The sequence below is a fragment of the Myotis daubentonii genome, chromosome 19 (genome assembly GCF_963259705.1).
Source record: "Myotis daubentonii chromosome 19, mMyoDau2.1, whole genome shotgun sequence".
Classification (NCBI taxonomy): Eukaryota; Metazoa; Chordata; class Mammalia; order Chiroptera; family Vespertilionidae; genus Myotis; species Myotis daubentonii.
In genome coordinates, this window is record NC_081858.1 from 20,558,970 (window position 1) to 20,580,249 (window position 21,280).

General features: G+C 48.0%; 1 protein-coding gene across 4 annotated transcripts in view; it reads left to right on the forward strand.

Annotated features, from left to right (window-relative positions):
* The window catches only part of NTM (neurotrimin), an 858,055-nt gene that overhangs the window by 829,686 nt on the left and 7,089 nt on the right, over nt 1-21,280 (forward strand). For 2 of the 4 annotated variants that reach the window (XM_059677237.1, XM_059677238.1), the window contains 4 exons: nt 6,341-6,475; nt 7,607-7,727; nt 12,417-12,568; nt 15,628-15,663. In XM_059677237.1, coding sequence (XP_059533220.1) covers nt 6,341-6,475; nt 7,607-7,727; nt 12,417-12,568; nt 15,628-15,663 — 444 coding nt within the window. The remainder of the gene's footprint in view (nt 1-6,340; nt 6,476-7,606; nt 7,728-12,416; nt 12,569-15,627; nt 15,664-21,280) is intronic. The other 2 variants (XM_059677239.1, XM_059677240.1) reach the window with 1 other exon arrangement.

Sequence of the window (21,280 nt, forward strand, 5' to 3'; positions counted from 1 at the left end):
TTGTATCCCTTGTAAATCAAATCCTCTTTTAATTGAAGGGGATAGAACTTTCTAGTTAAAGGATCTGTGGTGAATCCTTTGTAAAGTTTATTACTATGAAATTCCTACTAGGAAAGCAAAGATCTGATTATTCTTGCATTTCTGCATTGAGATTTTCTTGTGTCGAAGATCTTGTGTATTAAAATGCTTTCAAACTGAGTTGTGATATCAGTGAGAACAACAGTCATGAGGGCTTACCATTTATTGACAGTTGACTATGTTCTACGTACTTTCCACACATTTCCTTCTTTCATACTCACCAAACCCTATAATGTCGTGTTGTGTCCCCCATTTAACAGAAGAGGAATCTGAGGCCCGAATAAGTGAATTGTCAGCTAGTACATTCTACGGGGCCAGTGTGAGGGCATTAGAGTCCAATCCAGCCCACAGTGTAGCCAGGGCAACAGTGCCAACAGCCATACTGCACCTGCCAAATAATCCGACCCTCAGAAGCTATTCATTCTGTGTAGACGTCACATTTGGAAATGCTTTTACTATTGATAGTCTTTCCTTGACACAGCAGAAATTGCTGTCGGGATTTGGTGTGTAGCCCACATGCTCCCAGCAGCACAAGGATTGCGTCAGTGTCACATCCATGTGGCTCTTAGGGCCCTCCGGTAAGCCTGTGGACTTCAGCTTTCCCTCAGAGTTTCCTCTGCCAACCTCTTGGAGTCCATACCATGTGCTCAAATACAAGTCTTCTCATGGTCTTCCCTTTGCCCCTGTCAGTGCAGCCCCTCACCTTCTGAGGTTCTGTTCTGATTGGCTGATTTCCAGCTGCACTGAGTCATCAGGTGGCCAGGGATGAGGAGGGACTTCACAAAATCCCTGGCAGGTGTTGGCATGGGAGCTCACCGCAGCACCGCCTACCTCTAACATCTTTCAGAAACATGTCTTCCGTAGTTTCTGACCCTAATCACTTTTTTTAAAAAAAAAATATTTGTATTGATTTCAGAAAGGAAGGAGAGGGAGAGAGAGATTGAAATATCAATGATGAGAGAGAATCACTGATGGGCTGCCTCATGCACGTTCCCAACTGGGGATCGAGCCCGCAACCAGGGCATGTGCCTGGACCAGGAATCGAACCGTGACCTTCTTGGTTAATAGGTCAATTCCCAACCACTGGGCCACACCGGCCAGGCTAATGACATTCTTCATGAGACAACAAAACCAGCCCCTCTGGCTCTGCAGAGGTTGGTGTTGAGAAAGAGTAACTACACCTCTGTCACATTGTTCTTGTGCTGTTCTTTTCCACCTGACCTTCCAATATCTGAAGAAAGCCATGTCTTTCACCATCAAAACACAAAACCTCCCATGCACCTCAGCTTATAACGAAGGCACCTGGAGGGACCCCAGCTTCCCTGTCCTGTCAGCAGCTGTCCCTGGAGCCCAATCTGAGTTTCACAGGAACATCTTTATGAAATCAAGAAGTTGCGGGAGCAGTGGTGGGAGAACTAGTCTAGTACTAGACTAGGCACAGTATTTGAACTAATTTTTTTTAAAAAAATAATTCATCCCAACTCTCACTTCTGGGTTCCAATGTTATGCACTTTTTTTTTTTTTTTTTTTTTTTTTTTTTTTAGTTTCTGAGGGTCCATGATTTTTATCTCAGCTGGTGTAAATGCCATAAAAATATTAAACAAGCAGACAGCTGTGTCCTCTCCTCTCCAGTAGCGACAGCTGTTCTCCTGACAAGCTTATTCTTAGGTGCGATAAAAATGATAATCATGGCTATTATTATTTGCAGTTATAAGCACTGTTAATCCCCAATCTATGAACTCGGGAACGTGGGGTTTTCTCTTCCAAAGGGTGTTACTTACACAGGGCACTTCTGTCCATTATTGCGGGAAGCTGCTGAGCTCAGCCCATGGGCAATGCAAACCTCCTTTGGGGATTGGAGGGCAGGTGGAATCACGTTTCCAACTTGCTTCATTTCCCCGGCTTGAATTGTCAGATTCCACTTAATGAAATAGCTGTGTTCCTGAAAAGTTGGCTGTAGAACAAATTCTGCTCAATGCATCATACTTCCTCATTGATCTTCATTTTTAAATTAAGGATGCATTTCCCTGAGGAAATAATTGGCCCCAAGACCAATATAAATTATACTAAACACTCAATAAACCTTTTTAAATTACACATTTAAAGAAAGTCAGTGCTGTTAGAACATTAATAGCGATGATATGTTTAACGTCAGGAAATACAAATATTATGCTAAGAAGCTAAGAACAATTACCAGAAGTGGTGTTGTGGTGGGAATAGAGCCACATGAGGATTAGGAGAGCAGCATGGAGTCTCTGGATTTTTTTTTTTAATTAAGTACTTCTGAGCCTATCAATCCATCTATTAATAAGAATTTAACAAACTTCAAATTATGTAAACTATTTCCCTCGGTGTCTTGAGAGCCAGGATGTGCAAGACTCAGTCCTGCTGAGAGAGGGTTTCAATTGCATGGAAAATAAGACAGTGAATATAGCAAAAACCATCTGTGGATTGGACATCAGGAGAGCTGGTGTGATCTGGCACTAAACCGACACGGGCTCCTCTAAACTGTAGTTGCCCACATGAACCATATAGGGATTGAACAAAATCACTAATTTCCTAACTTGACTATATATGAGAATTTCCTGGTAAAATTATTAAAACTCCTTATTCCAGGACATTTTGTAGTTATGGTAGGATCTAGAAATCTATATTTAAATAATTCTTCTAGGTAATCCTATTGAATCAGACTATGCCCTAGCATAACAACAATGGGATTAGATAACCTTTACTGATGTTTTGAGCTCTTTAGTTGAATATTTTTGTGATTCTAAAGACGAGACGAACTCTAAATGAACTAGATGAACTCTACACTCAGACAGCCATAGGCACTGGGAATTAGGAGAGAGACAAGAGTGTATTAGTTTCCTAGGGTTCACAAGAAAGTAACAAAGAGGAGGCGGCTTACACAATAGAAATGTCTAGCCTCCCAGTTCTGAAAGCCAGAAGTCCAAATTCAAGGTGTCAGCTGGTCCATAACCAGAGCACACATGGTGTTTAAAGGAAAACTTTGCTCAAGTCATTGACTCTTATAAATTCAGATTTTTGTTTAGTTTGTTTTGTTTTTTCTTGTTGGCTTATTTGTCTTAGGCATCCCCTTTAGGAACCTCATTTCTGGTGGCTCAAAGTTGAATTTGTTATGTATATGCTGACTCTCTTTCTCTCTGGTTTTGCCATCTTTGCTTTTAGTAGAGAAACAATGTATGTGAGGAGAACGGTGAAAATAATGGCAAGGAAAGCTAAAATATATAAAGCATGTTTCTATGTATGAATTAGTTTTCACAGGCCTCACCCAATTGAGTCAGAGAGTGCATGAAATTGGTGAGTAATGGAGTCATTGTGGTTTTCCTGTAATTCTACACTTGGTTTGGGGAACACAGGATAGTAAAGTTAAGCCTCATTGTTTTCCGCACGATGACCTAAGTGTAGATTCCTTCCCCGTGGTAATACAAATCTGGACCGTCCCCAAATTGTAAACTCTCCAACTTCCTTCACTACGTAGGATTGCCTGATAGAAATATATAAAATTACACACATCTTCACAGAAAATGTGATGACTTCTTGATTGTGGCTACCCTAATATCTGTGACCTTGCAGTTGTGTCTATGACTGTAATCCCCCTACTTGTTTCTCCATTTGTATGTCCTTATAATGAGCTCATGCAACTGAGTCCCTGTATATCTTACTGGGGTCACACAAGAGCATATTTAGACGGTAGAATAAAATTATATGTTTGGTCTCCGGGTGGAGAGAAGGGCTAGAGACCCAGGAAAACCTATGTAGTTGTGTTTCACTGCTTTGATGGTGCAGTACACAGCCTTCCCAGGGATCTGGGGTCCGACCACTGCTCAGACACGGAGCTCAGTCCAGAAACAGCTGTCCAGAACTAATTTATTTCCTAATGCTACGGCACTGTTAATTTATAAATTACACTGGTAATTCAAGCTATTATTAATTTCAGATGGTGTAGGGCAAGCCTAATTAAAATATGACATCAATTGCCACACATATGTACCAAAGACTACCATTTAAAATTAATGGGAATATTAAGTGTGACACTGGTCTCTGAGATGCTTTGCACAGTAATTATAGCATTCCGGCAGGGAAAGATCTGACTAATGTAGGCTGGGGCCTGGTAGCAAATAAACAACAAGATGAAAGGAATCGCCAACTCTTCCTTTAAACCTTTGCTCCTGGTTTTCCTCATCCTTCCTCACATCAAGGCGAACACTTTTCCCCCTGAAGATGCTTAGGAAGCAAGAACAAAAGGCTACCATGACAATTAGAGAAGTTTCTTAACTGGTTTGGGACTGTGAGTTCCCACGGGTCAATGTTGAGTGTCTTCTCCACATCCTGAACTTTTTGACCCTGTTTTCTACTCATTATCATGTTCCTGGATCTTCCTGAAAATTTATGAGTCTTGCTTGTCTCAGTAGCTACAGGCTGTTCTTTCGCTCTTGTGTAGGTAGTGGAGGCAAGAGTTCCCACACATATGTAGCGTGGGTTCCCTAGGTCATGCGAGTACATGAGGAAATGGCAACCTAATTGAGCGTATTACTGGAGGGTGACACAGCGGGATCATGTCCACGAGTTGGGCAGGTCGTGGCCCTTTTTCACAAAATGGTTGTTTTGTTATTGTTGCCATCGTTATCACTACTGTTGTTACCTGGACAATACAGCAACCTTCATGTCACATAACAAATACAACTGTAACTTACATAGCACGTCTATCATTCTTTGTATTATAGCAGTTTCTCGCTGTTGTTATTTTCACGCTTGGAGCAGCGAGTGCATGTGGCATTACATGGCAGTGCTGTCCCCTGTAGAAAGGTGCTCCTCTCTTCCCTCCCTGCTCATGTGGAGCCACGCATGTTAATCTAGCTCCACTCATGGAGCCTGCGCCTCCGGGCTGATTACAGGAGTGCAAGCGAAAACAGGTGCACAGCACACGGAAGCTTTCAAAGTGCTTTCATGTTTGTGTGTGTTTCCATTTGTCACTCCCAACAACACTCTGAGGTGTTGGGATTGTGTATACATTCTGCCTGGGCAGATGTCTCAGTTGCTAGTGACAGTCTCAACTCATGCTACTGCCCCATTGTCACTTTTTTATTGAGTTCAGATAGGAAGGGAGAGAGAGATAGACACATCAATGATGAGAGAGAATCATTGATCGGTTGCCTCCTGCACACCCCACACGGGGTATCGAGCCCACAACCCAGGCATAGGCCCTGACTGGGAATCGAACCATGACCTCCTGGTTCATAGGTCAAAGCTTAACCACTGAGCCATGCCTGCTGGGCTCGATAGTCACTATTAATAGCACTTCCTTATACTCCTCAAGGTATCCCAGTTCGCACGATGCATGTATCATCATGCTGGTTACTTCACTGAGCGGAAGAGGCCAGATACTTCCCTGGGAAGAAAGCAGTGACTTTTGTTCTCCATTGTCTTTCTTTGAGGAGGTGGGAACTCAGGGCAACAAAGGAGAAAAACAAGAAATGCATCTCCTAGGCTTGAATGTCATGGCCGTTCTATCATCAGATCCTTGCGGCCAGGCCTCTGGTGGAGAGTCCAGTATGCAGGGGGTTGGTGTTATTATTCATGACTCTTCCATATAGAACTGATGATGATGATGATGAAGTGGCAGTGAGATCTGTACCTGTCCTCTTGTCCTTTCCTTTCTGCCATGTTTGTGATTAGAGCATGGAATCACTGGCTTGTCTGCAGGATCTTATACCCAAGAGCTCTAGTAGATTGAAGTTTGGGAAATGGACTTTTGCCTATCAGTTGACTGTCTAGCTGTAAAAATAAATTAACTTTTATTTCATGAGCATTCCCACTGTCTTTTGTGGTGTGTGTGTGTAAGCTATTGTGGTATTTTTAACTGATACTGGTATGTGGTCTGGGGTGTAGTCATTGGCTCTACTCCAAGGTTCAGTGTGAATGGCACCTGGAGTCAGAAAGAATTGAGATACACCTCAGGTGTCTTTCTCGGACCCAGAGCCAGAGGGCTCGGTAAGGTCAGGGCAGGGCACAGGTCTCTAGGCATTTGTTTAGTCCAGGTAGGAATACAGGCATCTCAGCTAGTCCTTTGGGGAGCTAAGGAGATGGTGGTGGTGGCTGTGGTAGGAGGGAAGTGTGAAGCCACACAGTCCTGAGGAAGCTGAACTTGGAAGTGGCTGACATAACCAGGTCCTACGTTGGTTTCTAAGAGCATGCTTTTGCTGTTTTCTCTCCTGTGCTATCACACCTTCTCCGGCAGCCGTGGGCTTTGTGAGTGAAGACGAATACTTGGAGATTCAGGGCATCACCAGGGAGCAGTCCGGGGACTACGAGTGCAGCGCCTCCAACGACGTGGCCGCACCCGTGGTGCGGAGAGTGAAGGTCACCGTGAACTGTAAGTGTTGTTATGGAACCCTCACACCGTGTGGATGGGAGGGGGGCTGCTGGCATGGCCACGACAAAGAGACGGATAGAGAGCAAACTCTTAGAGAGTGAATGGCATATGTGTGTTTTTAAAATATATTTTTATTGATTTCAGAGAGGGAGGGAGAGAGAAATAAAAATATCAGTGATGAGAGTGAATCATTGATCGGCTGCCTCCTGCATGCTCTATACTTGGGATCGAGCCAGTAACCCGGGCATATGCCCTTGACCAGAATCAAACCTGGGACCCTTCAGTCTGCAGGCCGATACTCTATCCACTGAGCCAAACCAGCGCGGGTGAAATGTCATCTGTCTTCAGGGTTATGTCCATCAAATAAAAGCCAGCTAGTTGCTTGGAAGAGACGCTGCTTTTGCTTGTCCTGAAACCAAGGGGAAGTTTATCTTTAGGGTCTCCACAAATAGAGCACCTTGAAATGTAGTCAACCACTTGCAAACAGTGTTTCTGTATTAAATAGAATGGCATGTTTGTTACACCTGTGCTTCCCAGTGCACTCCTCTGCAAGCTGTTGGAATTGTCAAGCGTTCTTAGGAAAACTTCAAATGCAAGTAGGCCAACTATATAGGTCTGGCTGGGTCTGGTGGATGCGGAATCATTTTAGAAGAACCTGGAAGAATGACTGATCCGTACACCCTTCGGGCAATTCTCTATGAATATTATTCTTGCAACTGCTCTTTTGATGGGAATTGAATAGTATGAGGTTATATAGTCTGGCAAGAACCTGGTTTGCAGAAATTCTATGAGGCTGATTAAAACTGCTGACTGCCAACCCAGGGACTGGAGGGTTGATGAGTTGGCATCATCCTGTGCAAGTTAAAAAGTTTAAACACAAAACGGGCCTGCATGCGCACCTGGTCATTCGCCTCCCTTCAGAAGGGGATAGCAGCATCCCACGCTAGGCAACCAAGGTTTTCCTTAGAACTACCGCGAGTGATTTCGTTCCCGCAGCACAATTTGTGTAGTGAATCTGTCGGCTCAAGTGAGCTCGGTAGATCAGAGAGTGAAAAATACAGTCAGCGAGGGAGGCAGCGGCCTGGCTGGAGAATGCATTTTCAGATGCTACAGGGCATCTTGTCTCTGCAGATCCACCGTACATCTCCGAAGCGAAGGGGACAGGTGTCCCTGTGGGACAGAAGGGGACCCTGCAGTGTGAAGCCTCGGCAGTCCCCTCGGCAGAATTCCAGTGGTACAAGGACGACAAAAGGTGAGGACCCCCTCCCTGCACCCCCCTCTCCCCCGCACCCAAAGAAGGCATCTTCTCCAGGTTCCTGGTGCCAGGTGGTTGCAAGGGAAACCCTGTAAATTCCTCCCTGAACTCCTCCTGCCTAGAAGGGGAGGCAATATACAATCACGTCTCTTCCTGGTATTAATGCATTTCAGCTATGTTTCCAATATTGTCGTGCATTGGACTAACTGGCCTGAAGGAAAACATTTCGTAAGGAAGCAATACCTTACAGGAAGGGCTGCCAGGAGCATGGGAAGGCCTGTGGATTTCTCATAGGCCAAGAAAATAGTATGTTCCGCCTGAAGCTCTTTCTAACACATTCCAGGGCTTGCATGAGGTGTTAGGAACGCTCTCGGGACCCTAGGGGTGGCTAAGAAGTTAGCTGGAGCTAGAGGTCTCGGTTCCGGTTCAGACGCTGTCAGGATTGGTTTACAGGAGTCCATGACCCGAGTTAGCCCTCCTTTGTACCCAGGCTGTTGGCTCACTGTAGGAAAGAGAGAGGGCAGGGTTCCCTCCCCTCGTATTGCTGCAGCCACCATCGGGACATTTGTTGTGATTCACTGGAGATGGTCACTGCGAGGAGCTAGCGAATGGCACGTTAGCCCAGGGTCAGAGGCTCAGTCCACCGGGCAGCACAATCACCGCTGTGAAAATTGCTATTTTAAGGTGGGGGAGCAACCAATAAAGGTGCAAGAACACTTTTCTAGAAATGGGGAGGGGATGATGCAAAAGAGTCCTGAGGTGTATGTGGGGCTGAGAAGGAAGAAGGCGTTTCAGAGGCCGAGAAGCTAAGAAAGAAAACACCCAAGAGGGTGATGGGGAGGAGGAGAGCGGTGTGAGCCACCCCAGGCCAGGAGGGATCCAGCTGTTGTCCACATGACATAGAACATCTTCATGGGCTTGTGTGTCTTTCTTTTGGGGGTCAGCCACCAGTCACACACCAAAAGCTCTTCAGGTCTCTGAATCGACCCTTGGTTTTTGTTTAGGACCAAGTCACTTAGTCATAAGATTCATTGTCTGATTATAATCCTTTCAAAGACACACAGTGTGTTTCCATTTTAAGTACAAAAGACTTCAGTTACAAAGTCTTTGTATTGGATTCATCTAGCCCATTTTCTAGATGGAAGAACAGAGGCAGAAAGAGGGAAACAACCTCATAAAGAGATACGATAAGAAGAAATAGCTGGCTCTCCCTCTTTTCCCAAGAATTCAGAATCAAGCAGAAGGGAGTAACATTTTCCCATTAAATAAACACAGTTGTCTTTCTTAGAAATGCGGCTTCACCTGTCCTCCCTCCCTCCTTCCCTCCCTCTCTCCCTCCCTCCCTCCCTCCCTCTTATTTAAGGATCTCCTATATCAGTGATGGTGAACCTTTTGAGCTTGGCATGTCAGCATTTTGAAAAACCCTAACTTAACTCTGGTGCCATGTCACATATAGAATTTTTTTGATATTTGCAACCATAGTAAAACAAAGACATATTTTTGATATTTATTTTATATATTTAAATGCCATTTAACAAAGAAAAATCAACCAAAAAAATGAGTTCACGTGTCACCTTTGACACGCGTGTCATAGGTTCGCCATCACTGTCCTATATGGATATCTAACATCAGAAAAACACAGCAGCTGTGGAGCTCAGGATCAGCTCCGCGGCCTTGCACTGTCTAGGTCTTCTCCAAAATAAATCAGCTGCATCCTCTTTTTCTATTTTATGGACGAAAAATACAATTAAAATGTATGGGAAAGCAGGGTCCTAAACTATGTGGAGGAGAGTAGGGCAGGCCACAGGCAGGAGTGGCCATGGTGAGGAAGGAAGGGGTGGGGGCTCGGCTGGCAGGAAGGTGGTGCCATTGGAGGGCTGGTCTCCCCCAGGATTTTCCCAGAGGAGGAAGTCAGCCAGCATCACCGGGAGGGAATCAGAGGCCCTTGGCTCGGGCAACTTTGAGACTTTCTTCATCTGATTCTCATGGCAGCTTCTTTTCTCTCCTTTAACCAGTTCGGGTCGGTTTTCCACTTGCTGCTCATTTATTTATTTCCGGTGTTATTCCATCGGATGAGTTGTCTGTCCTCCGGGCACCCAGTTTAACAAGAACATCTCTGCCTTCAAGGCCCTTGTTGCTGCCCGTCTCCCCACCCACCGAGGCTGGCAGGACTGGGAGGGCACATGACCTCTGCCCGGGGGAAGGTCAGCTCTAACCCAGCTCACATTTCCAGGGAGAGGAGTGGACTTCTGAGGCACATCAAGGGACTCTGTGTGATGAGGACAGCAGTTTTCTCAAACAATAGGGTAAAAGTCTCCTTTTGAGTAGATGGAGCACCTGTCACTGCAGGCCATTGTGCGTGACATCCATCAGAGCGAGGGAAAATGGGGTGCTGTCATTACTAAGGGCCACCCTTCCTTGGGGAGCTGAGCCAGGAACCAGCCTCCAGGTGCATTAAGAAACAAGCCTGGTAGCAGCGTGGCTGGGAAATGTGGGACCCCCCAGAAGCTGCAAAGTGGCGCAAACTGCTGCTGGCGCTGTTTTTAGCTAAAGACATCTCAGCGCTGTCAAGGAGGAACCTGCTTTGGGTCGGTGGCTCCCCACCACAGCACTCATATCTAACTCACAGCCTGGGTATGAGGTGAAGCCTTCTTTTTCCCCAGCCCAGGAATGGCATCCAACTGGCAAAGAGGGTCCGTAAGCTAGAGCAGCTCTCAGAAGCCTCCTGACGGGTGGGCCTCAGTACCTTTGCACAGCACCCCCTAGAGCAGCAGTTCTCAACCTGTGGGTCGCGACCCCTTTGGGGGTCAAACGACCCTTTCACAGGGGTCACCTAAGACCATTGGAAAACACATATATAATTACATATTGTTTTTGTGATGAATCGCTATGCTTTAATTATGTTCAATTTGTAACAATGAAATTGGGAGTCACCACAACATGAGGAACTGTATTAAAGGGTCACGGCATTAGGAAGGTTGAGAACCACTGTCCTAGAGGTTCAATATTGACATAGCAAGCTGGAACTGGAACTGGTGTCTGGCTGCACAGCCGGATTCCTCATTCCATGGGGACAGTGCTCACATTTTAATGAAGTTCATGGGCTCAGGCCAGTTCACTGCCCCTAGAAAGAAAGGCTCCCCGGGGAGAATCGACATCATGAAAAGCAAGGCGAGTCCCTCCAGCTAACCCCCGACTCCCCCGGGGACAGATGCTGGGTGGGAACTGAAGCCAGACCTGGCTTCTCTGTGGTCACTGGTGCTGTGGGTCTGGCAGAGGACAGAGGCATCCTGGGGTCCTAGGGAGATAACACCTTCAGATAATGACAGAGCCGCTGCCCTCTGTGCCAGCCCTGCTGTGACCAGGGACAGGCAGGAGCTCTCTGTGCCCAACTCCATAGAAATAGATCAGATTGAATAACATTTTCCAGTTTACAACGCGCTTTCTCATCATTGTCTTGCTGCGCTCCACTTTCTATTTCCGCCAGAATATTGTCTTTCTCAGCGTGATGACTCTGATGCCAGCCATTTGCCCTAATTCATGTCCCCAGAGCCTGTTCCCAGATGTGTTCATCTTGACATTGTTTACTCTGCCCGCATCCTGCCCTAGCCAGACTCTCAACAGGCACTGAAGTGTGCGACCAGGTTCCCCGAGATCCTCCACGCAGAAGGATTTGTTCCCCCCACGAGTATTCATTTTCCCCAAAACACAGACTCAGCTTCTTGGCTGGGGAGACAGGTCATTTCAGGGGAAGGGACATGTTAGCTTAACGCCCATTCTCTGAAAAAGAACATTCCAGAATTTTTCAAAAGAAGAGGGTTGGTCTTGTGATACCTGTGTAGACATGCCATCTTAATAGGAATTGCTGCTAGCAACCCCTACAGTGGAAGAAAGGGCCTCACCCTCTTCCACTACCCAGTAATAGAACCCATGGCTCTCACAAGTGTGTCTGATTTCCTCACTAGCTACCTGTGGCGCCACCAGCATGAGCCCTGCGGCATATGGGACTGCCAGGGCGTGTTGTCCCAGAGACTATCCCGGCTATGTGGGGTCATATCCTCAGGCATCTCTAATCCCTCCCAGACCAATTGCTAGGATACTCTGCACATCACCTCTCTCAGGCCTCCAGAGCCCACGGATTCAGAATGATCCCTGGTTCTTGTTTCCCATTCACAGCCCACAGTCAGGTATTATGTGTAGAATGCCTCAGACTCTCAGGGGAAGAATTTATTGCCCAGGTGCTTGAAGAGCATTGTGGGTGTTTTGTTTGTTTGTTTGTTTTCTCCAAACCCCTCAGGTTGTCCTTCTCTTTGAAGTTTGAGTTGTTCATTTTCATAGCTGTCATCATCATCACATCACCATTTCCATTATCGTCATCATCGACGTCAATTAAGTCCACACTTCTGAGCACGTGCTCCGTGAATGTCACACAGTTGGGACAGCGTGTATTTTGGAGGCACCTGCCTTCAGAGGTGTTAAATGTCTTCACAGTGCCACATGGGTCTCCAGGCACCTACAGAAAATAGAGAAATAAATCACAGTCATTGTGCGTGAATTTACTGTGTCGTTGAGTGGGGAAGGTGGGCATAATGTCAGAAGGCGGGATGAGATGATCAGTAATTCCAGACCCCACGTCCTGTGAGAAAAGTATAACCGTCTCTTGTTTTTCTCTCTCCTTCATCGCAGGCTGGCTGAAGGAAAGAAGGGGGTGAAAGTGGAAAACAGACCCTTCCTCTCGAAGCTCATCTTCTTCAATGTCTCAGAACACGACTATGGGAACTACACGTGCGTCGCCTCCAACAGGCTCGGCCACACCAATGCCAGCATCACACTTTTTGGTAAGATGAGCCCTGAGCTGGGCAAAAAGGAGGGGGTCCTGCAGAGCAGGAGGAGTTGGGAAGAGCGGCCCCGAGGGAAAGAAGAGAATCAGGACGAGAGCGAGCGAGATGCCAGAAATAGGGAGAGTTTTAAAAAAAGAATGCTCATGTTTCTTTCTATAATGGGAAAAAATCCTGAGACAAGAGAAAAGGATTTGGTGATGCTGAAATGACATTGTTTTTCTCCTCTATGATATCTCTTAAACTGAGGATGGGGACTATGATTGGGTGGAACAGTGAGGAGCCAGGGAGGAACATTTACTGTATCAATGCTTTGTTCACTGAATTCGTGTGAGATGGTAACCACTTCTGAAACTTTTTCTGGCCATTGGGACATGAGAGAAATGGAATTCTACGTATAGAAGTGGAATCGTGGGCCTGAATTGGGATCCTGAATACTATTAGTTTCAGGGGGAGAATAAGCAGAGAATATGGGGATTTCCCTAGTTTCCATGTGTATCAACACGTGTTGTCTGGCTGAATTAAGGAATATGTGTGCAAGGAAGCCGCCATCGTGACAGAGTGACATAGTCATTCATGCATCGATTCATTCAACAACGACTTAGCGAAGGGCTCATGGGTTCAGGGCAAATGACTGGGCACTCGTTACGTATTGGCGATGCTATTGGTGCCAGATGGAAGCAGAGGAGGCCAATGAACCAGCCCCCCTGTGGGGCCAGGGTCTCCTGTGAGCAGAGCAGCTGCCCAGCGTGACCTGGAGGAGCATCTTCCAGGCCAGGCCCCTGGGGAGGTCTTCCTCCCCTCAGTAGTTGCAGATTCTCCTTATGGGCCCCAGGGTTCATTTCTCCTTGCTTTGGGGGCAGTTCCCTCCAGACCTCACCAAGTTCAGGGAGCGCATTTTTTCCAGTCTCTACCCCTTCAGTCTCCCTTGCAAACACACACTCTCCAAGGGGATGAGGTGAGAAAGGTGAGGTAGTCAGCAGGTGATTGGCAAGAATGTAACTTCCTTGTGTTCAGAGAACTCCCAGATAATCCCGTAGCTTCACGTACCTTGCCCGCATTCCCTGGCTTGGCCTCCTGCCCTCCATGCACAGCGTACCCAGCTTGCCCCTAATAGCCCGTGTGTGCCGCCCATTGTCCTACCTCTGCTTCCAGATCACACCCGATCTTCCTTTTACCCAGCACATGACATGAAGCCCAGCCTTATCCATCAGGGCTGGGAAGGGTGAGGCCGCCCTCGATCCCAGAGCTGGTGCTGGGAATGGACGGCGGGCGCTGTGATGCGGGTGATTGATCTGTCTGACATCCCTCACGCAGGGAGAGTCATAATTGCCTCTCACGTTTGTCAGGCCTTTGTGGCTTTTTGGCAGGTGTCTGTCTGCATGAGCAGAAGGGCCAGGATTAGAAAGGAAGGCGCCCTCCTCCCCTTGCTGCAAATCTCAGGCTCTCCCTGGCTCTCCTGCCCGCCGCCTGAGTGCTCTCCACCCTCAGTGGTCCTTGTTCCCCAGTCTCCCTCCACCTCTGACCTCCCTCTTCTGATTTGGATGCATGAAATAGTATTGCAATTGGCTTCATCGCTCCTACCTAATCCCCTGGCTTTTTCCCCTTTAGATGAGAATAGGAAGAAAAAGCAAACTTTAAAAGTGAAATAACTGTTATTTGTGACAAGAAGGGCAGTGGAGGATGTGTCCTGAATTTCCTCTTTTCAGCAGACCCCAGTGAGACAATTAAACCTCCGCCCCCACCCCCCACCCCCAATCCCGTCCTGCTGTTGTTCTGTGGGCATTCACCCCGTGTGGCATTGGGGGCATTGCTACAATTTCCAGCTTCCCGCAGCCCAGGGTTCTCTTTGAAGAACACATTGAAAATGGTAGCAGGTATTGACACACGTGCAGAGAATCTGGGTCAAGCACCGATGCATGGAGCACACACGGGTTGCTCTTCAATGCAAGAGGTCTCGGGGCCTTTACAGGCTAAACCCCGAGGGAGGAAAGTCTGTAGCATCTTCCCCATTTAATCAAGCAGACGCCAGTATTTTAGTCTCTAAAGAGAGACCATTTTGGAGGAGCCCGCCACACAAATGCTGCAGGGGAGACACGGTTCCCTGGAAATCGGGACACTCCATCCCTGAGCCAGGTGACTGTTTCCAGGCCCCTCGGGCAGCCCCTGCAGCCCCCTAGCTCATTATCAAGGCCGCCACCACCAAGGCCTTTGGACAAATATTACCCGATTAGGAGGGTTTCCATGTCATTCTCTATCCTTGGAAAAGCCCCTCAGCTCACAGCCATCCAGCAAGTTCTAAGTCAGCCTTTACTTTATGGGAATGCACAGATTTGGTGAGGAGGTTCACTCTTCCATAGCATTACAACAAGCCAGCTACGCTGCCACCTAAGTACACCCATCCACCTGACCCGAAGGTTGGAAAGTGAGGAAGGCTGGTGCTGGGAGCATCCCACCTTGGCCGGAATCTAGCCCAAATGGGGGCAGGGGTGGCCCTTCCTATCTGGGCCCAGAACCAATAGGGTTCTGAGCACCTGGCCCCTAAGACTACAGGCATGGTAGGGACTCAGAGTCCTGCTCCCCTAATCCCGACTCACAGTGGCTCCTGGGGGACCTCCTTCCTGCCCTGGAGCCTTGGGAACAGAAATTTCTGGACTTGGTTTTCCAAAGTGAAACAATGGGGTGGGGGTGGGGGAAAGAACTCTCATCTAGAAAAAAAAAACACAATAAAACGCTGGTCCTTTGTTACCATATCCGTACCCAGCTCAGCACAAGCTAAGGGTGGACACATCTGCACTGGACAACGTGCCGGCCTCCAGCCCCCTCACTTCCCAGCCTTCACGTCCAAGTTTGGAAACATAGAGCACTCACTTTTGTGTCCCCCACGCTGCATTGTGTCCCACCACCTTGGTTGTTGTGTCTTCCTTTATGTACCCATTGCTCCAGAGATGTTTGTGAAAGGCAGTATACAAACTATATATGGCCAATATATAGCTACTGTATATAATATATGTGTTTGTTTTCATTTTTCTCTCCTGTATGTCCCTCACCCGATTTAGAACTAAATGAGCCCACAAGCTCAACTTTGTTGCAAGGTCAGTATCCCCCTTGCTTTATGGTTTCTCCCCCTCCCCCTCCCTGTCCCCGTCTCCCCCGCGCCCTTCCCCTGCCCCTCTGTGTGTTACCTGAGGCTCCTCTGTGTCAAGTGGCTTAGAAGATGGCAGGGGAAGCTAAGGTGGTTACTGGGAGTTGGTGAAACCCTTGCCCACACTTCTCTAGAGGGGCTGGTGGGAGGAAAGGAAAAAAAAACATTATTAGCATCTCCAGGCCCAGAGACCCACAAGTTTGAGGGACTGAGTCAGGACCAACAGGAAGACAGCTGCTACCCACTGAGCAGTTTTCATAACTCGGGTCCTATTGAGGGACGCTCAGCAAAGTGGCAAATACCAGGTACCGGAAGGTTCAAATATTCCCTAAAATGCATCACCTGGTTCCCATGGAGGTTCTTGGGAGCAGGGGAGGTTGGGGGAGGGGGGGGGTGGGCGGCAGGGCATGGCACAACATGCTCGCTGGTCAGCATGCAGTTGTCTGGAGTGGGATGCCCTTGAGATCTAGTTCAAAGCCTGGCTTTTAGCAGTTCTGTGCTCTGGGACAAGTCACTAAACGTTGCTTAGACTGAGTTTCCTCTTCTACAAAAGGGAATTGATCTGCCTTATATACCTTAGAGTTGTTCTGCCATTCAACTGAGGGCGCGAAATGAAAAGGCTTTGACAACTGGGCAGTGCATTTGTATCATTAAAGCTGAAAGGCAAGGGCATATCTCAGTGTACCCTAGGGGTTCGTTAACTCATTTCTCCAGCCCTTCTCCCCAGCCCCCTTGCATCACCCTCCACTTAGAGCCTGTCCAGGTGTAAGACTTCAGCATCTCTTGCCTCTGTTTGCACAGCCCTTCGCATTCTCTCAAGGTCCACTGGCCTAGCGAGCATCATCTAACAGGGGTCCTCAAACTTTTTAAACAGGAGGCCAGTTCACTGTCCCTCAGACTGTTGGAGGGCCAGACTATAGTTAAAAAAAAACAAAACTATGAACAAATTCCTATGCACACTGCACATATCTTATTTTGAAGTAAAAAAACAAAACGGGAACAAATACAATATTTGTATTTGCATGTGGCCCGTGGACCGTAGTTTGAGGACCCCTGATCTATGAGGACTGTGGCCAAGCCTTTGGGCAGAAGTGGGCACGGTCTGAGTGGGAGAATGCAGCTGTGTGTGCTGCTGTCCCCTCCTGAGGGCACTGCCTACCACAAGCTAGCCTGGCAGGAAGGCAGCTGTGGAGACAAGGAGGGGAATGGCTTTCTCACCCTGCAGCCCCACCCCCTGGCCTTTCTCATGCCCCCTCACCCACACCAGCCTGTGCGTCCATTCACATCCAGCTGTGCAATCATTGGAGGAGGGCATTTGGCTTGGAGGGCTGGGGAAGAGGTGGGAGGAAATGGGAAAGTGACGGAGCAAAAAAAATACTTTTATCATGAAAAACTCGGGGGCTGCATTCTTCACCATAGCCATGCAGGGTGCCTTGGAGATGAACCACAAATGGGAGAATGGAATAGGGAGGGAAAGTGAACTCGATAGAAACATTCAGGTTTAACGTATGACTCAGCTTACATTGATTGGGCCTCTGTGAGAGGCACATGCGCATATCTGACAGAGAGGGCTTCAGACAGTACCTGGCATGGAGGGCCGAAGGGAAGTGTTAAGACGGGAGCTAAGACGCTACTGCTCCAAGATGTGCTTTTAGAAGCGACCGAGCTCATTCTGATCACTTAGCTCTTCATCCTCAGCGGGAACGGGAGCTTTAAACCAGGTGGTGGTTGCTAGGGAGGTGGTGTTTGACGGAAGGTGCACTCAGCTGATGGAGGGAGCATTGTCTACACCAAAGACAGGAACAAAGCCGACCAGAAGCAAGCACATCGCTACCAGGCCGCTGAGCTAGGACCCGAGCGGGGACTCCATTGTCAGGCTGCACCTGCTGAGACAGAGCCGCCCTGCCTCGCTCCCGGCAGCTGTCTGCTGTGCACAGCTGTCTACGGTGCCTGGCGCAAGAAGGGTCTCTCTCTGCCTGTCTCCTCTCTGACTCTTGGGATGCTCTCAACCCTCACGCTTCTCAGTGGAGGCAAAGCAAGGAGAAGGGCCAGACGGTGTAGAGTGTGGGCATCTGGAACATTCCAATATTCGGGTTAGTGTGGTTTTCAGGGTAACTGTTGGATGCTTTTGTACAACTAAGGAGTATTTTAGAGAAATATTGTATCTTGGGCATTTGCTTTCTTGTTTAATTTTAGAGGATGTTTATTAAAGTTTGGGGGCAGTGAAACAAGAAAGGGCTGGGGAGATGAGCCTAGGCTGACGGAGAAGTGAGAAAAGAGAGGGGATCTTGGGGACAGGGTTAGGCGGTTTGCCGGGAATGATTGTCACTGACCATTGCTGCCCTGGTTGCAAGCCTCATGGGTCCCTCAGCGTTTAGGAGATGCATCCCTGTGGGGAAAGAAAGGGGAAAGGCTTGGGCGTGCAAGCATGCCATCTCGGGCTTTTTCCTCATTCATCTGTGTCTCCCCCCCACCTCCTTCCTCCTCCTTTGCTATCTCCCTCAGAACAGCGAACTACCTATTCTCTCAGAGCACGCCCCCCCTAAGTTCTGCTCACTTTGTCTCAGGAGTACCAAGCGAGATTTGAACAGGTGCCTGGATCTCTCTGACAGGGAGCGTCGCTTTAAGGAACATGCCGAACTGTCTTGCCTCCCTCCTCTGGATAGACTAGAAAGATTCTTGTACAAGATTTCATCCCTCCTCAGCATTTTCTGCCACCCTTGAAATATTCCTCTGCTCCCCTTTTGCAAACACAACAGATGGCCTGTCACCCCCTCATATTAATATTTGGCGGGGCCGGACTCCTGCCGTGAGAAATACGGACTCGGGGACGCGCCGCCATCCCTCACTGAGCTGGCTGACGGGCAGGAGAGCGGCCCGCACTGCAGACTCAGCTGCTGGGTGGCTGTTCGTCTCCCATCACGGTCCTTTGTCTTTTATCTCCTAGGCCCGGAGTCAGATCCGATGGTATCAGTGGGCTGGGAAAGGTGGGCTGATTAATGCCTGTGAGCCTCACTGTGACCGTCAAACCAACTTCTTAAGAGTGGGCACTAAAGCACACTGCACCCGGAGGGGGAGATTGCAGTAGAGAGAGGATGGGTCCTCCCCTGCCAAGGATTACAGATGGTTCATGAGGCCCAGCCCTCCAGCAGCAGTTAGCATTTCTTTCTTTTTTCTTTTTACTTTGGTTTACCCTCACCCAAGGATATTTTTTCCATTCGTTTTTAGGGACAGTAGAAGAGAGAGGGAAAGACAGAAAGAAATATCTATGTGAGAGAAACACATCGATTGGTTGCCTCCCGCAGGAGCCCCGATCAGGGCCCGGGCAGGGGAGGAGCCTGCAACCAAGGTACGTGCCCTTGACCGGAATCAAACCTAGGACCCTCTGGTCCTCAGGCCGATGCTCTATCCACTGAGCCAAACTGGCCAGCACCAGCAGTTAGCGTTTCTATGGCCCTTGTGTCTAAATACCAGAAGGTGTAAAAACAAAGAATTCTTATCCTTTTTCTAGAAGGTTTATCTATTCATCCTGACTGAAGCCAGCCTTCCCCTGCCCACGAGAATCAGAAGGCAGCCCTGGGCTTACCTAGGTACCTGGGTTCAGGTATGAACATTGGCTTTAGTGCCAAAAAGATTATTTTGTGGGTTGACCAAAGACACTGGCTTAGAGGCTTGGGAGTGGGGTTCTTTTGTTTTTTTCAACCCAGTTTTTCTATCTTTTAAATATTTGCTCCCATTTTACCTTGCCTGCCATGAATATAGTGACAGGAAAATCACACATTTAGTCAAGCTCTTAGTGAGGAAAACACAGGCCTGTTTTTCTGCCCGTAGGGGCCTCTCTTCTCAGTTCTGGGACCCTGGCTGGGGTGTGGTGTGGGGCTGGGCCCCCTTGCTCCTCCAGGCGGCCTCCACAGAGACCATCTCCCTCCGGATGTAGAAAGCAGCCCACGTGGGTGCCGGCCCAGTCTGTTCCGCGCCTCTGCCCCTCCTCCCAGTCTCAGTGCACGTTCTTCCTTCCTTCTCTAGTTGTAGGACTTCCATTCAGCCAGCTTCCGGGGGTTCTGGATGAGGGTGGTTCTGTATTTTAGTTGTAATTTTGATGTGGTTGAGGGTGGGGGCGAGTACAGGCATTTACCTATGCGGCCGCCTTATTCAGGAAAGTCCTGCCCTTCGTACAAGTAGCCTGTGTTGGAGATTCGAGGGAGTAGCTGGGTAGGAACAATTCAGCTGAAGTTGTTTTCAGAACTTGATTGACGGTACAGAAAATCACTTCTACAGAAACATGCTCTCAATTTTGTTCTTTTATTGAGCCTTCCAACAGGACAGATGACCAAGTAGAGCCCTTCCCTGCATCCTTACTCCAGAAACAGCACCTGTCACTTTATGGGCCCTGCACTTGCTCTGCTTGGGTTCTGGGGTGAAAGGCCTGTGACTGCTCTATCCAAGAATCTCTCTTCATACACCCTCCCTCCTTCCCATGACCCTCCTTCTGGGGACAGAGACGCAATTCAGTGGAACCTGAATGAAACAATTCATGAACATAGTCCCTCCTTAACTCCTGGGCTGGCTCTTGCAGCCCAGCAGTTACCCCACGGATGGCCCTTGCTAAACACAGGCGCATGGCAGCAGCATGCCCGTCTTTTCTCGGCCACCCTACTCTGCACAAGATCATCTCTGGATCACTCTTTGATCATAAGTCCGCCCCGCCCCTTACATTTTATCAGAGTGGCTTCCCAGGGTTGCTAATGCCCACTTAGATCAAGAGGGATATGGTATCTCAGGTGCCTTTAAAGAATAGATCGAGAGCTTGAATGCAGAAGTATGCTTCCTGATTCTAGTCAAATGCTTTATTTTAGTTGAGGTCAAGTTATAGCTAAGTTGTCTTTCCTCCTGCATGGGAGATCTTTGCTCAGAGAATGGCATCACTTTAATGCAAGAGACTTGAACATCATGTTCTCATTTTTTTTCAGCTTTGCTAAGGGATAAATGACAAAACTGTAAGACATTTAAAGTGTACATCGTGGGGCGTTGATGTACAGATACATTGTGAAATGATTTTTCATCCTCTTTATATCCAAGTGGAACAACTGCAGAGGCCTCTAGCTAAAAAATGGAGGTAGATGATTAGAGATTATCATCACTTCAGGCCACTCAAGACAGGTGATCAAAAGAAAAGGCTCTGTGGATTGTTCTGAGAGCTTGAAGTTGAGGAAGAGGGGGTATTTGATGGTCTAGTCAGCAGAGAAGAGCTGGCGCCCCATTAGTTCCATAGTCAGGTCCCAGCAAGTCCAGCAACATAGATGCAGGTCTTAGAGCCTCAGGTTGGCCCAGAGAGATGAAGCCCTCTGGCCCCACTCGGTATAGTCTGACTCATCAGGAGAGGTCATGTAGCCAAGTTCTGGGCTCATCTGGCTCATGCAGTCTAGCCCAGCAGTGTTTCTAAGATGAACCCATGAATGCTGGTCAAACTTTCACATCTCAAACATAGCTTGGATACCTGTTAGTACGTTCAAATTGCTGTAGTATAATTCATTTGTGGGTGACAATTTTATACTTAAGCCCTACAG